A 12,017-nucleotide genomic window follows, 5' to 3' on the forward strand; every position below is an offset into this window, starting at 1 on the left:
TTAATATCGGAATACAACCATTCATATAGTTAGTTCAACATAAATCCGGAGCTTTTCTCCAACAAAGAAGATGCCTACTTAAGTAATCAACATATATGGTAATAATTCTACACCTATATAGTCCTAGCCAAAAAGAAATAAAACATAAAAAATAAATAAAAAAGAAAACATCACGAACCCAATATAGATGATACCCGCGCAAAATTCAAATTTAACAAGTCTTGAAAAACTGTGTATCATCTTCTTTTTGCCTTATTTCCTGATTTTCCTTTATTAGCTGGTTTTCCTTTATTCCCTGATCTTCCTTTTTTATTTTGATTCAAGTAGTTACTTATGTCTTCTTCACCATCATCGTCACCGCCTCTCTTACGCTTCTTGCCCCCAGCTTCCTTCATTTTCTGCACAATTACCCACCAGAAACCAAGTCAGGATTATCACGAATCAAACATACAACAAAAATAATATTGCATAAAACAGTAAGCACACTTTGTGAGTATACTTTGTGCATTTACAGGAAATTAACCCAAATATAAATGCTATTATAGAAAATACTGGTTTATCCCTTTTAATGGTGAGCTGCATCTATATGTTAAATTTGACAAGACACCTAAGACTAAAAATGTGATATGTTTCAGGATAGCATATAGTGTACCGATTGAGATATTCTTTTCGCCTCTGTAACACGCTCCAATAATAACAAAACCTCTTCCTCCTCGGCAGGGTACCCTGGCAGTTTTTTACCTGACGCAGACAATATGTTAGACAAGATATTATTGGTCCATCACTTTTACCGCAGCTAAGCCAAGTGATCCTTACCTATAAGCTTCTCTATCTGAAAGTACCATTCCACCTCATATTGATTCACAATTGATATAGCCACCCCTGACCGTCCAGCACGAGCAGTTCTTCCTACCCGATGTATGTAATCCTGCAACCATCATATAGCAAACAGAAGATATTTAGTATTATTATTCAAATGCATGCACGATCCAAAATTGAGCTTCTCATCGAAAAAGTTCCCCATAGAAATGAGGAAAATAACAAGATCATAATATGTTTTTATATAAGAAAAGTCCAATCATCAGACTCCAGCCCCTTCACTGAATATTCATGGTAATAAATCATTATACATGCACATTCAGCTACATTCACAGAGATCATTGCTAGCAAACTACAAACTACAAATGCCTTGTACATTGATAAATATGTATTGTTAGAATAGGATGATGATGCGATAGAAAAATCATAGCAGCCTTATTAACAAGACATAGAACTAGTAATTAGTAAGAAATGGTGAACCTTTGAGTTTGTGGGAATATCATAGTTGATAACCACATCTACTGATGGAATATCCAGTCCTCTGCTGGCAACATCAGTGCAGATAAGAACGTTGCATTCTCCAGCCTTAAACTTATTCAAGGCTCCAAGCCTTTTTGACTGCAGAAAAGTAACAGTAATGGATGATTAGATATGATTGGACAAGTAACAAGTATCATAACTGATTTTGGATTATCTAAAATATTACCTGGGTCATATGACCATTAATAGGAATGGCTTTGAAGCCAAGGTTACGAAGAATATATGCCAAGAGTGTAGTGGCATCACATGTTCGCGTAAAAACCATGGATGTGCTTCCTGTCAACTCAGTCAAGATATATACAAGATAGCACTCCTAAAAGAAGAAAGAAAGGGGGAAATTTAGAATAAAAGAAAGAACATGTAATATAGAGCAAGGTACATATTCACATCATTAAACCCCCACCCCCCAAATAACTAAATATTAAGCTGGACAGTCTCTTAATTTATCATAGACAATAAGAACATGAAAGCAGGTAGCATAACCTGCATCTTTCAACTATTTTATCTTTTCTTGCACCTGAAACATTATTTGTTTCAGCAATTGGATTAACATAACCATAGAACTGGTCATGTGACTAAACTAAATTGAGATAGATGAGGTACTAGCAAAACATATGGTTGCTTATTTAACGACGCCTACAATTTGACATCTCTTATTGAGGAGCCAAAAGCACGTGATACAACTGAATAGCCGTTTGTCTATCATAAGATATTAGATTATGATCCACTGCAGCACAAACCTTGTACTTTGCAGGAACAAAGGCATACTGTTGCTTCAATGTATCAACAGTTGAATATTTTGATGCAGCTTCAATCTGTAATCAAACAGAAAATGATTACATGGAAGATAAAATAAAATGTAATCAAAAAATGAAGTAGGAAAAACTGCTCTACAATACCTTTACAGGATTTTTCAAACAAGCTCTTTGTAGCTTTTTCACCTGAAAAATTGAGGAAAAATCCATCATGCAACTTGCACTTTCTACCGAAATAACTCCTGTATGACATTTAATTGATAGCATAATAAACTACATTCACAGTAAATAAGAGCCCCGTTCAAGTACCTTATTGGTCATCGTAGCAGAAAACAAAAACGTCCTCCTTTCGCGGGGAATTTCACTCAATATTTGATCGAGTGATTTCTCAAAATCCTCATTCAGCAATCTATCTGCTTCATCTAGTACCTGAGATATTTTTTTGAGTAGACTTATCTCTTTGCATTATGTATAGTTGATGGTAAGATAAAACCTCAGCATCTTATTATCAGCATTCTCAAAACATCTTAGAAGGCACAGTATCAGCAGTATTGTCAGGGTTTCTTCAAACCAAATATTTGATCTGTTAAGTATCTTAACAGCTTTGTTAGCTGCATGAGTTAGCTCAAATGCAAGTCCTGATATCTGAAAATATAGGGCTAATTTGTTATAGATCATTCCTGATAGCACTACTTAATTTATTTTCATATTATTTGATTAAGTTATTTCAGGGTTAGGTTATATAGGGCTAGGATAAATGAATGGATCGGGCATTTTATTTCTAGAGTCCTAGTTCATTTTGTTCTTTAAGTACTAGAATTGGGTTGTTTAGAGGCATCAAAGAAGTGAACCTAGTTGAGTGGGCAGATTTTTGATTGGGCAGGAAGGTATCTCCCTGATCAATGCTTGGGGCAGGTTTGCCGCCAAGTTCTCATATTTTCTTTCCTTTTGACATGTTCCTTTCAATATAAAGTTGGGTCTTTCATCTTTAAATACCCTTCACTCATTATAAATGTGCAATATCTATCCATACCATGTAATTTATTGGTATTGCAACAATTTTCATGTTCTATCCATGCCATGTCATTTTGTAGTAAAGCTGACAGACACACAAAGAAACCGCAAGCATTTTCAAGGTCAAACCAACATCAAAGAAATTCTTACCAAGTATTTCAGTGTACGTAAAGAGAACCCTTTGGTGTTAGAAAGATGATCAATTAGACGTCCAGGCGTAGCCACCTACAAGATATAGGACAAAAATACGAATTTAGAAGTGTTACAACGAATTTACCAGAAAAGCGCAAATCAAATGAAGTGGAAAATTTTCTAGAAGATGATAACTCCAGGACTCAACCAAGCAGTGAGCCTAAGAAAGAAACATGGTTAACCACACAACAAATCACTAACTGGTATCAGTTAAGAACCGTATAGTCCAACAGAGGAAAAGTGGCCTTCTTCACACATTACATTACAATTTAAGCATCAGTGCAGCCTCCTCACACTGGAACAAAACCCTTAAGTTTAAACTGATCTAATTTTATTATTGAAACACAAGAAAACCATTAAAAAAAAAGTAAGTTTTCAATACTTCATGCCTTGAGCAACTATTGTTATTAGTTTATGTACGAGTACGAGAAAACAGTTTAAGAAGCCCAAAAATATAGTGATAAAAGCAGGTTCTACCACACCTATATATTGTATAACAAAATCTACTAATTTAGAACTAATAATCATAGTGTAATTAACTCCAAAAGGTTTCAGTGGACTATGCCTACAGTAGAATAGAAGCATAAAAAAATTCAATCTGCATCAACACAACTCACAACAATGTGCGGCCGTTTGCCAAGGGCAATACTCTGTTGTACTTGGTCCACACCTCCCACAAGCTGAAACGAAACATCCCAAAACAACTCAATCATAATAAATCAATGAAAAACACTGAAACTAATATTCCTGACTCCAACAAATAAGAAGCATTTCTCTTCAAATATCTCACCACAGCACATCTGAGGTGAATTCCGGCACCCAAGGCTTCGAACTGCTCGGCAATTTGAATGGCGAGTTCGCGCGTTGGGGCAAGCACGCAGGCGAAAAACGCCTGCGGAGCTTCGAGGAGCGATTGTATGATCGGAATCGCGAAGGCGCCGGTTTTGCCCGACCCAGTTTGGGCGAGCCCGATCACATCTTTCCCTTCTAAAGCAAGAGGTATGGCCTCACACTGTATTCTAGTAGGGTTTTTCCAACCGAGAGTGTCGCAGGCGTCTATTAATTGATCGTTTACTCCCAAATCCTTGAATGTTTTCTCCACAAGGTCTTCCTCCCTAATAGGAGCTTGAGCAGAATCCCCCATTACAGGAGCTCCAGCGACGGTTATCGGGAAAACGGAGGTGGACGGCGGCGATTAGGATTATCGAAGGCGGCGGTTTTTGTGGTGAGAAGAAGGGACTCCCGGGAAGGGTTTTAAGGTTTTTCTATTTTGTGTGTTAGGGCGGTCGGGTCGAATCGGGCTGGATCGTAAAACAAACTCGGGTCGGCCCAGACCGAAAGAGTTAATTAAGTCAAATTTAAACCTAATTAACAAGTAACAACCTCTCAAAAAAATAATACTAATACTAATAAATAACCAATTTCAAAAAAAAAAAAAAAAAAAAAACCTAACAAAAGGTATTGAAAATTAGCTTGCATGTTTTGAGCATATTATATAACAGTGTCATATCTACTTTAAAGTTTTGAATAGTGTCTTTCAAAATAATTAGATAAGTAATTATATCTAAAATATATCGATAATTAGTTATTAATAACTATATTACGTATTTACATTACATAATAAATATGAAACTTATATTTATATTATAAACATCAAATCTAGTGCAAACAATTAAAAAAAAAGTATAATTAATATGCTTTATATGCACTAAACACATAATAATATGTTTTGATTTTCATTATTTCATCTCTAAAAATAACTATTTAATGTTAGATATAGCTAAAACAACGTCATAATAAAAGGATTAGACAGCCGATGAGGCCTAGCTTAAGTGGTAAAGTTGAGGCACCCAAAGACTCTCATTTGTAGGGCTGGGAATTTTGGGTTCGGGTAATCGGGTACCCGATACCCGACCCGAAAAAATCGGGTATCGGGTACCCTATACCCGAAAAATTAGGGACCGGATTCGGGATCGGGTATTTAGGGTGGGGAAAAATCGGGTATCGGTTATACCCGAAATACCCGATTAAAATTAAATTAAATATATACTATTAAATTATTTATACAGTCTGTACTCTGTACCGTAACCCTATTCCTCTCAACTCCCGCCGCGCCCCCAGCTCTCAATCCCTCTCAAGTCTCAACTCCCCCTCTGTTCCGTTCACTCGTCGATCCAACAGCGCCGGCCTCCGTCGTCCCACCCGCCGCCCGCCACGACCATCGCTCAGTCCGCCAGGCGCCCGGGCCAACTGCCTCTGTTCCGCCCGCGGCCGGCCTCCCAACAGCAGCCAAAACTCCCTCTGTTCCGCCCGCTGCCCGTCGACCTAGCCTCGCCGCCTCCGTCGTCCTAGCAGCTGCGCCGCCTCCGAGCAATAGCAGACGCGCCGCCAGCCCGTCCAGACAACAACCTGTTCTTCTTCTTCTAATCTTCTTCTTCCTCCCAACAGCAACCATGAAAATACTATTTTCAAAATAGGGGTTAGGTTTTGCAAATTTTGACCCTGAAACCTGCAATTTTGACCGGGTAATTTCGGGTACCCGAATACCCGACTCGGATATTAGGGTACCCGATTTTTTTTCGGGTTCGGGACCGGGTATCAGTTTTTCATCTTAATCGGGACCGGGTACCCGATTTTTTCGGGTAGGGTACCCGATCCCGACCCGATTCCCAGCCCTACTCATTTGTAAAAGGTATTGGGTTCAATTATGTTTGTATGCGGAACATAAACTTTTGTGTCACACATGATTTTCATGGTTTTTCCACTTTTGTGTTGGTAGTGTTCTCATGCCCATTTTTGTGTGGGCGATTGTTTTCCTACTTTTATGTGGTGTAGAGGTTTCGTCTGTATGCGAGTTGCTAATTTGATTATATATTAAATGTCTCTTGTAATTCTAAAAAAAAAAAACATAACACTCCCAGCAGATCACCTAAATGCATCACTAACTCTAAATTTAGGCTAAAACAATTGAAAATGAGATAAAAAATGCATCCAGCAGATCCCCTAAATTGGATGGGGCCCACAAAAAATTTTACACCTACCTATATTCAATCTTAAATTTACACCACCCTAAATTTATTTTAAGCTTATAATTAGTAGAGCCCACACATAATTATTGTTTTTATGTAGAAAATAGGAGATCTGGTGTATGCATAAATTTTAAGTTTATAATTAGTAGGGCCCACACATAATTATTATTTTTATGTAGAAAATAAGAGATCTGGTGCATGCATTTATAAAATCGAGATCCTAAAATTAAATAAGAAAGCTTTAGGGACGAATATAGGAGCATAATTTTGGAATTTCTGTTGGGAGCGCTCGATAACTAATATAATCGAGGCCGATTTTATTAATCCGTGTATGTGGCATAACTGCTAAAATACATGACAACGACATCTCTCAAATTAAACACATTTTATATTAAAATAATTCAAGAGCATCTGAATCTTGGGCATGTCATTCTAAAGATAACATACAAGCATAGAATAATTCAAATGTTCAACTCTTTTCTTATTCTCATTGAAATATTCAACCCTCGAAATTTCAATTTTTTTTTTTGAACCATCAATTTTAATAATATTCAACTCCTTTCTCCCCTTCAAAAAAAATATTCAACTCCTTTGGCTGCTGGTCCACCTCCACCCCACTCCCCACGCATCAATAAATCTTCAATGACTTCCACGAAGCTTCCATCTTCACCACCAACAAAAGAAAACGTTACTATCTTCATCTCCTCCAACTCCCTCATTCAATATCTCTCCCAGCTGTAAAAAATGAATTCCCCTTATTTCATCATCTTCCTAATCTCCTGCTTGCCTCTGGTCACGGCGCAGCAGCCATACATCGGCACCCTACTCGAAGACTGCGACAACACAGCCAACAACAACTCCACCTCCGTCCTCGGCTACACCTGCAACGGCCTCCGCCGCAGCTGCCAAGCCTACCTCACCTTCCGCGCGCGGCCCCCCTACGACTCCCCGGCCGGCATCTCCGCCCTCTTATCCGCCAACGCCTCCGAGCTCGCCCGGCTCAACTCGGTCTCCGAGAACGCAGCCCTCGACGCCGAGCGCGTGGTGCTGGTGCCGGTGACATGCTCGTGCTCCGGCCAGCTGTACCAGGCCAACGCCTCCTACACCGTCCAGTCCGGCGACACGTACCTCGTCATCGCCAACGACACGTTCCAGGGCCTGTCGACGTGCCAAGCCCTCCAAGCCCAGAACGGCATTCCGGCGAGGGAGTTGGCGATCGGAGGGAGGCTGCGCGTCCCGTTGCGATGCGCGTGCCCCACTCGAGCTCAGGCCGACGCCGGCGTCAACTACTTGTTGAGCTACGTGCTGCAGTTCAACCAGTTCGTCGAGACCGTAACCGAGGCGTTCGGAGTCGATGCCGGAGCAACTCTTGCAGCCAATAGCTTGTCGGAAAGCGACACCGTTTATCCGTTCACCACTCTTCTGGTGCCGCTTCGGGACCCTCCCAATGCCACGCAGGCTACGGCGCCTCAGCCTCCTCCGACTCCGGCCAACCCCACCGCGCCTCCCCCGGATTCCGGTGGTGGCTCGTCGAGTAAAGCATGGATATATGCAGTGGTTGGCGGTGGTGCGGGGCTTCTCGTTTTGTTCGTTGCCGTGGCGGTTTTCCTCCGGAGGCGGAGGAGGCGGAGAGCGCAGCCGGTCGTGCCGTCGAAGATGTCTCACTCCGATGAAAAACCGTTGAAGAAGAAAGAGGGAGATGGTGATGACTCCGAGGATTTTCTTGAGAGCATTTCCAGCATAGCACATTCTCTTAAGGTTTACCCTTTCCAGCAGCTGAGAGAAGCAACACAGGATTTCAGCCCAAGTTGTTGGATCAAAGGCTCTGTGTATCGAGGTACCTTCAATGGAGATTTTGCCGCCATCAAGAAAATGAGTGGAGATGTCTCCAAAGAGATCACCCTACTCAACAAGATCAACCACTCCAACCTCATCCGTCTCTCCGGTGTGTCCTTCAACGAGGGCAACTGGTATCTCGTCTACGAGTATGCCTCCAACGGGGCGCTCGTGGATTGGATCCACGGCAAGGGGGAGGAGCAAGGCATTCTCAGCTGGGACAGGAGGCTGCAGATTGCTCTTGATGTGGCTGCTGGTCTCAACTACCTCCATCGTTACACTTCGCCCCCGCACATCCACAAGGATCTCAACAGCAGCAACGTCCTCCTTGACGGCGAATTCAGAGCCAAGATCGCGAATTTTGGTCTGTCGAGAGCTGCAGAGGGTCAGGAGGGCCAGTTTGCGTTGACGAGGCACATAGTTGGGACGAAAGGGTACATGGCGCCCGAGTATTTGGAGAACGGAGTCATCTCTCCTAAGCTTGATGTTTACTCGTTCGGGGTTCTGCTGCTGGAGCTTCTCACCGGGAAGCAAGTCTCCGAGATGTATGAAGAGGTGGACATGAGGTTACCGGAGATCTTGGCCCCGGTGCTGTCTGAAGACGGGCAGGAGAAGATAAGCAGCTTGATGGATCCTCTGCTGCTGGGAAAGTACCCTCCGGACCTTGCCCTCGTGCTGTTTAGAATGATCGATGGTTGCCTCAAGAAAGATCCGTCTGCTCGCCCAAGCATGGACGACGTTTTCCAGTCCCTCTCAAGAGTTTCCGGTGAATGGGCAGTGAGCATATCAGAGCCTGCTGCTGCTCCTAGATAAGATGATTCAGCTACCAATTTTTTTCCCTGCTTCTTAATAAGCTAAATGTATGTGCAACAAATTTCATTTATATAGGATCAATGAGGATATCAACTACTCCATATAAACATGTGTACATCATTTATACATTCACTCAACTCTAGAAATCCAATCAGGAAAATATGGATTCATTTCTTAGACACATATGCATAGTATTGCGCCATAGGAACAACAAAAGCAATTACTAGTAAACCTCCAACTACAAGGGTGAATTGGCCGCGTTTCTCATCCGTTTCCTCCTTCGTCTTGAAGTTAGATTCCCGTTTGTAGTCTTTAGTCGCTGGACCACCGGGGTCAGGAAGGCCGTCTATGGCAGCCACTAAACGCGAGGCAGAACTATAAACCGCCTCATTATACTTCTCATCTGTTGCTAGGACTGCGAAAAATATAAAACCAGTATGCTGATCAATCACCCAACGACAGCACGAGGCTAACAACACAAGCTATCGGAATAATATATAGAACGAGGTTAGTTGGATGAGAATGGAGAAATAGGGCATACTTGGAAGATTCTCGGATACAATGCTATCAAGAACAGAATCACCAACAGCTTTGATGAATTCTGGGCCGCCTGTAACTGCGCCTTCCTTTTGACTGGTGATGAGCACTACTATGCCTTTGTTGTTCCCCTCCTCCACCGTCGGATACCATTTCTCCAACACTTGGTCAGCGTACTCAAACGCATCAGCTTTACTCTTCGGGCCAGAAACACAAAAGAGTCGGAAAGGTAATTAATTATGGGACACTCATTTCTAGCATTCATAGTTCCAATAAGATTTCATTCTTGAACAAAAACAGCACAAAAACAGTTGAAAACTCCAATTTCATCATCCTATCTACTAACAGGAATTGCATCTTTTTTCCTCATGAGTCTCCTTCACTTATCTCAGTGACACTTTAATGTAGGGGTGAGCATTCAGTTAGTTCGATCTTTAAATCCAGAGTCGAACAAACTGAAATTTAAACATATCAACCGATCCAACCAAAATATTTTCCAAACTGAACCGTAGTTCAAACTTCGGTTAATCAAACTTCTGCATTGTAGTCTAATTTTTTTGAAATCAAATCTTTTGTCATATTAACCAAAAGGATGAAAATTGTTTCTTTAAGAAGCACTATCACCATAAACAAATCACCTAAACATAAACTCAACAACATTAATTATAGTTATAAAAAAACAATTTTTAAAGAAAATTTCCGTAAGTCAGTTCAGTCTGGACCGGAGTTTTGGAAGGCCAAACCGAACTGAACCAACCCGAGCAAATTCGGTCTTGAAACCAAAACCGAATTTGTTGAAAACTGAACCGATCAAAATGAGAAGATTCAATTTGATTTGGCTCACCCCTCCTCCTAGTGCCACTTAGCTCACTAATTGCTTCTACTACTAGTCTACAATTTTAGGATTTCCTGTAAGTTGCTCTAACAATGCAAGCTTAACTAATCTAGGTAACATCATCCAACTAAATTTGATGAAGCACTCAACTCTACAAAGATTCCTTTTTTTAAATTAAACTCTACATAGATTCTCAATACATTGAATTTCACATATAACAAATGAAAAAGAAAGTGTATATATTTGTGATGTCATCAAATGCAAGGGCTATACATTAGCATGAGAATATGGAAAGCAGTAATAACACAATCTCATATAATCTCCAATCCATCAAAAGAAACAAATGAAATTAGGGCACACTTCACTTACAGTGAGCTTGCGCACAGTGACGACATTGATGTGGAAGCCTTTTCTGGACTCCAAATCCGTCAACAACCTCTTCAAATCGGACCTCGTGACGCGGCTGAGCACGCCGGCGTCATCCACGACGTACGATTCCTTGGGAGGGCCATCGTTGAGGACGTCGAATTCAGACGCGAGTGCGGCGCCGGTTAGAGCCGGCAGGGAGAAATTGAGGGCCAAAGAAATGGCGAGCGCCGCCAAACCGTGGCGCGCGTTAGAAATCCAAGCTGCGGGCTTGTCGAGAGACGAGGTCTTGATCGATTGAGAGGGGTGTTTGGTGAGATTGCAGCAGATGGGTTTGAGTGATTTGGGATGGAGCAGGGGGGTAGGGCGAGCCTTGAGCAGAGGGCAGAAGGAGTGAGGAGAGAGTATGGTTTCCATGGGAGTTTCAGAGATTTGGATTGATGAGAGAGAAGACGAAGAATTGAATCATTCGGAGGTTTTGGGGGTTCTGAGATTTTTGATTGGTTCATGTTTTTTGGGTGTTTATTTTTGAATGGTTGTCTGAAATTTGGGGGAGGATAATGTATTAAGGTCAAGGACATGCCTCAATTTTATTACTCCCTCCGTCCCAATATTGTTGGCCACATTTGGTTTCGGCACGGGAATTAAGGAGTTGTAGATTAATATTTTAAGTGTGTGGGTAATATAATATAAAAGTAATAAAGTAGGAGAGAGAATGTGATAAAGTATGAGAGAGAATGTAATAAAATGATAAAGTAGGAGAGAGAATGTGATAAAGTAGGAGAGAGAATGTAATAAAGTGATAAAGTAAGAGAGATAATGTGATAAAGTAAGAGATTGGATGTGATAAATATTTCCATTTTAGGAAAGTGGCCAACAATAGTGGGACAAACTAAAAAGGAAATGTGGCCAACAATATTGGGACAGAGGGAGTATTTATTTATTACAAAAATTAACATTAATTAAAATATATTTTGATATATTTTAACTATGACCTAATATGATTCTCAGAAGAAGAAAAAAAGAGAAAAAAAAAATTATGACCTAAACTATTTTCGCAATATCAATTATATATTGAACTAGTGAAAATGATTTTTTATACCTTAAACTATCAATGTTGTATCAATTGTATCTTTTACTCATTTTTCATCTTTTGAATTATTAATTAGTAAGGCATATAATCACGTCGTTTTTATATAATGTAGGTGAAAAAAATGAACAATTCTAAATACATCGTGGCATTCGATGAGCCACGTCAATTTTTTGAAGCTAAAAAAATGG

The 12,017-nt window shown here is 40.7% G+C and overlaps 3 protein-coding genes across 3 annotated transcripts; 1 reads left to right on the plus strand and 2 right to left on the minus strand.

The window, feature by feature from the left end:
- On the minus strand, positions 1-4,641 carry LOC130989839 (DEAD-box ATP-dependent RNA helicase 10). The gene is made up of 11 exons (XM_057913968.1): positions 4,111-4,641; positions 3,938-4,000; positions 3,279-3,353; positions 2,424-2,543; positions 2,259-2,300; positions 2,100-2,174; positions 1,526-1,672; positions 1,300-1,437; positions 817-928; positions 653-741; positions 1-398 (listed from the first exon to the last, which is right to left on the minus strand). Exons 1-11 carry the CDS (start codon positions 4,462-4,464, stop codon positions 237-239), a joined length of 1,377 nt encoding a protein of 458 aa, XP_057769951.1. The 5' UTR covers positions 4,465-4,641; the 3' UTR covers positions 1-236.
- A 2,452-nt stretch (positions 4,642-7,093) lies between these two features.
- Positions 7,094-9,105, plus strand: LOC130989842 (lysM domain receptor-like kinase 4). Its single transcript, XM_057913970.1, has one exon. The coding sequence runs from the start codon at positions 7,094-7,096 to the stop codon at positions 8,996-8,998; it is 1,905 nt and encodes a 634-aa protein (XP_057769953.1). The 3' UTR covers positions 8,999-9,105.
- Positions 9,051-11,290, minus strand: LOC130989846 (UPF0603 protein At1g54780, chloroplastic). Its single transcript, XM_057913974.1, has 3 exons — positions 10,740-11,290; positions 9,540-9,732; positions 9,051-9,413 (listed from the first exon to the last, which is right to left on the minus strand). Exons 1-3 carry the CDS (start codon positions 11,151-11,153, stop codon positions 9,166-9,168), a joined length of 855 nt encoding a protein of 284 aa, XP_057769957.1. The 5' UTR covers positions 11,154-11,290; the 3' UTR covers positions 9,051-9,165.
- Between the last annotated feature and the right edge of the window lie 727 nt (positions 11,291-12,017).

The sequence above is a fragment of the Salvia miltiorrhiza genome, chromosome 6, assembly GCF_028751815.1.
Source record: "Salvia miltiorrhiza cultivar Shanhuang (shh) chromosome 6, IMPLAD_Smil_shh, whole genome shotgun sequence".
NCBI lineage: Eukaryota > Viridiplantae > Streptophyta > Magnoliopsida > Lamiales > Lamiaceae > Salvia > Salvia miltiorrhiza.

What these genes read in the sequence shown, in the direction of transcription:
- LOC130989846 (XM_057913974.1), bottom strand. Translation starts at nt 11,153, where the DNA reads ATGGAAACCATACTCTCTCCTCACTCCTTCTGCCCTCTGCTCAAGGCT. An exon ending in TCACTGTGCGCAAGCTCACT is followed by an intron (nt 9,733 to 10,739) that starts GTAAGTGAAGTG and finishes TCTGGCCCGAAG; the next exon opens with AGTAAAGCTGATGCGTTTGA. An exon ending in TGTATCCGAGAATCTTCCAA is followed by an intron (nt 9,414 to 9,539) that starts GTATGCCCTATT and finishes TATTTTTCGCAG; the next exon opens with TCCTAGCAACAGATGAGAAG.
- LOC130989842 (XM_057913970.1), top strand. Translation starts at nt 7,094, where the DNA reads ATGAATTCCCCTTATTTCATCATCTTCCTAATCTCCTGCTTGCCTCTG.
- LOC130989839 (XM_057913968.1), bottom strand. Translation starts at nt 4,464, where the DNA reads ATGGGGGATTCTGCTCAAGCTCCTATTAGGGAGGAAGACCTTGTGGAG. An exon ending in GTTTGAAAAATCCTGTAAAG is followed by an intron (nt 2,175 to 2,258) that starts GTATTGTAGAGC and finishes GTTTGATTACAG; the next exon opens with ATTGAAGCTGCATCAAAATA. An exon ending in CGAAAAGAATATCTCAATCG is followed by an intron (nt 399 to 652) that starts GTACACTATATG and finishes GTAATTGTGCAG; the next exon opens with AAAATGAAGGAAGCTGGGGG.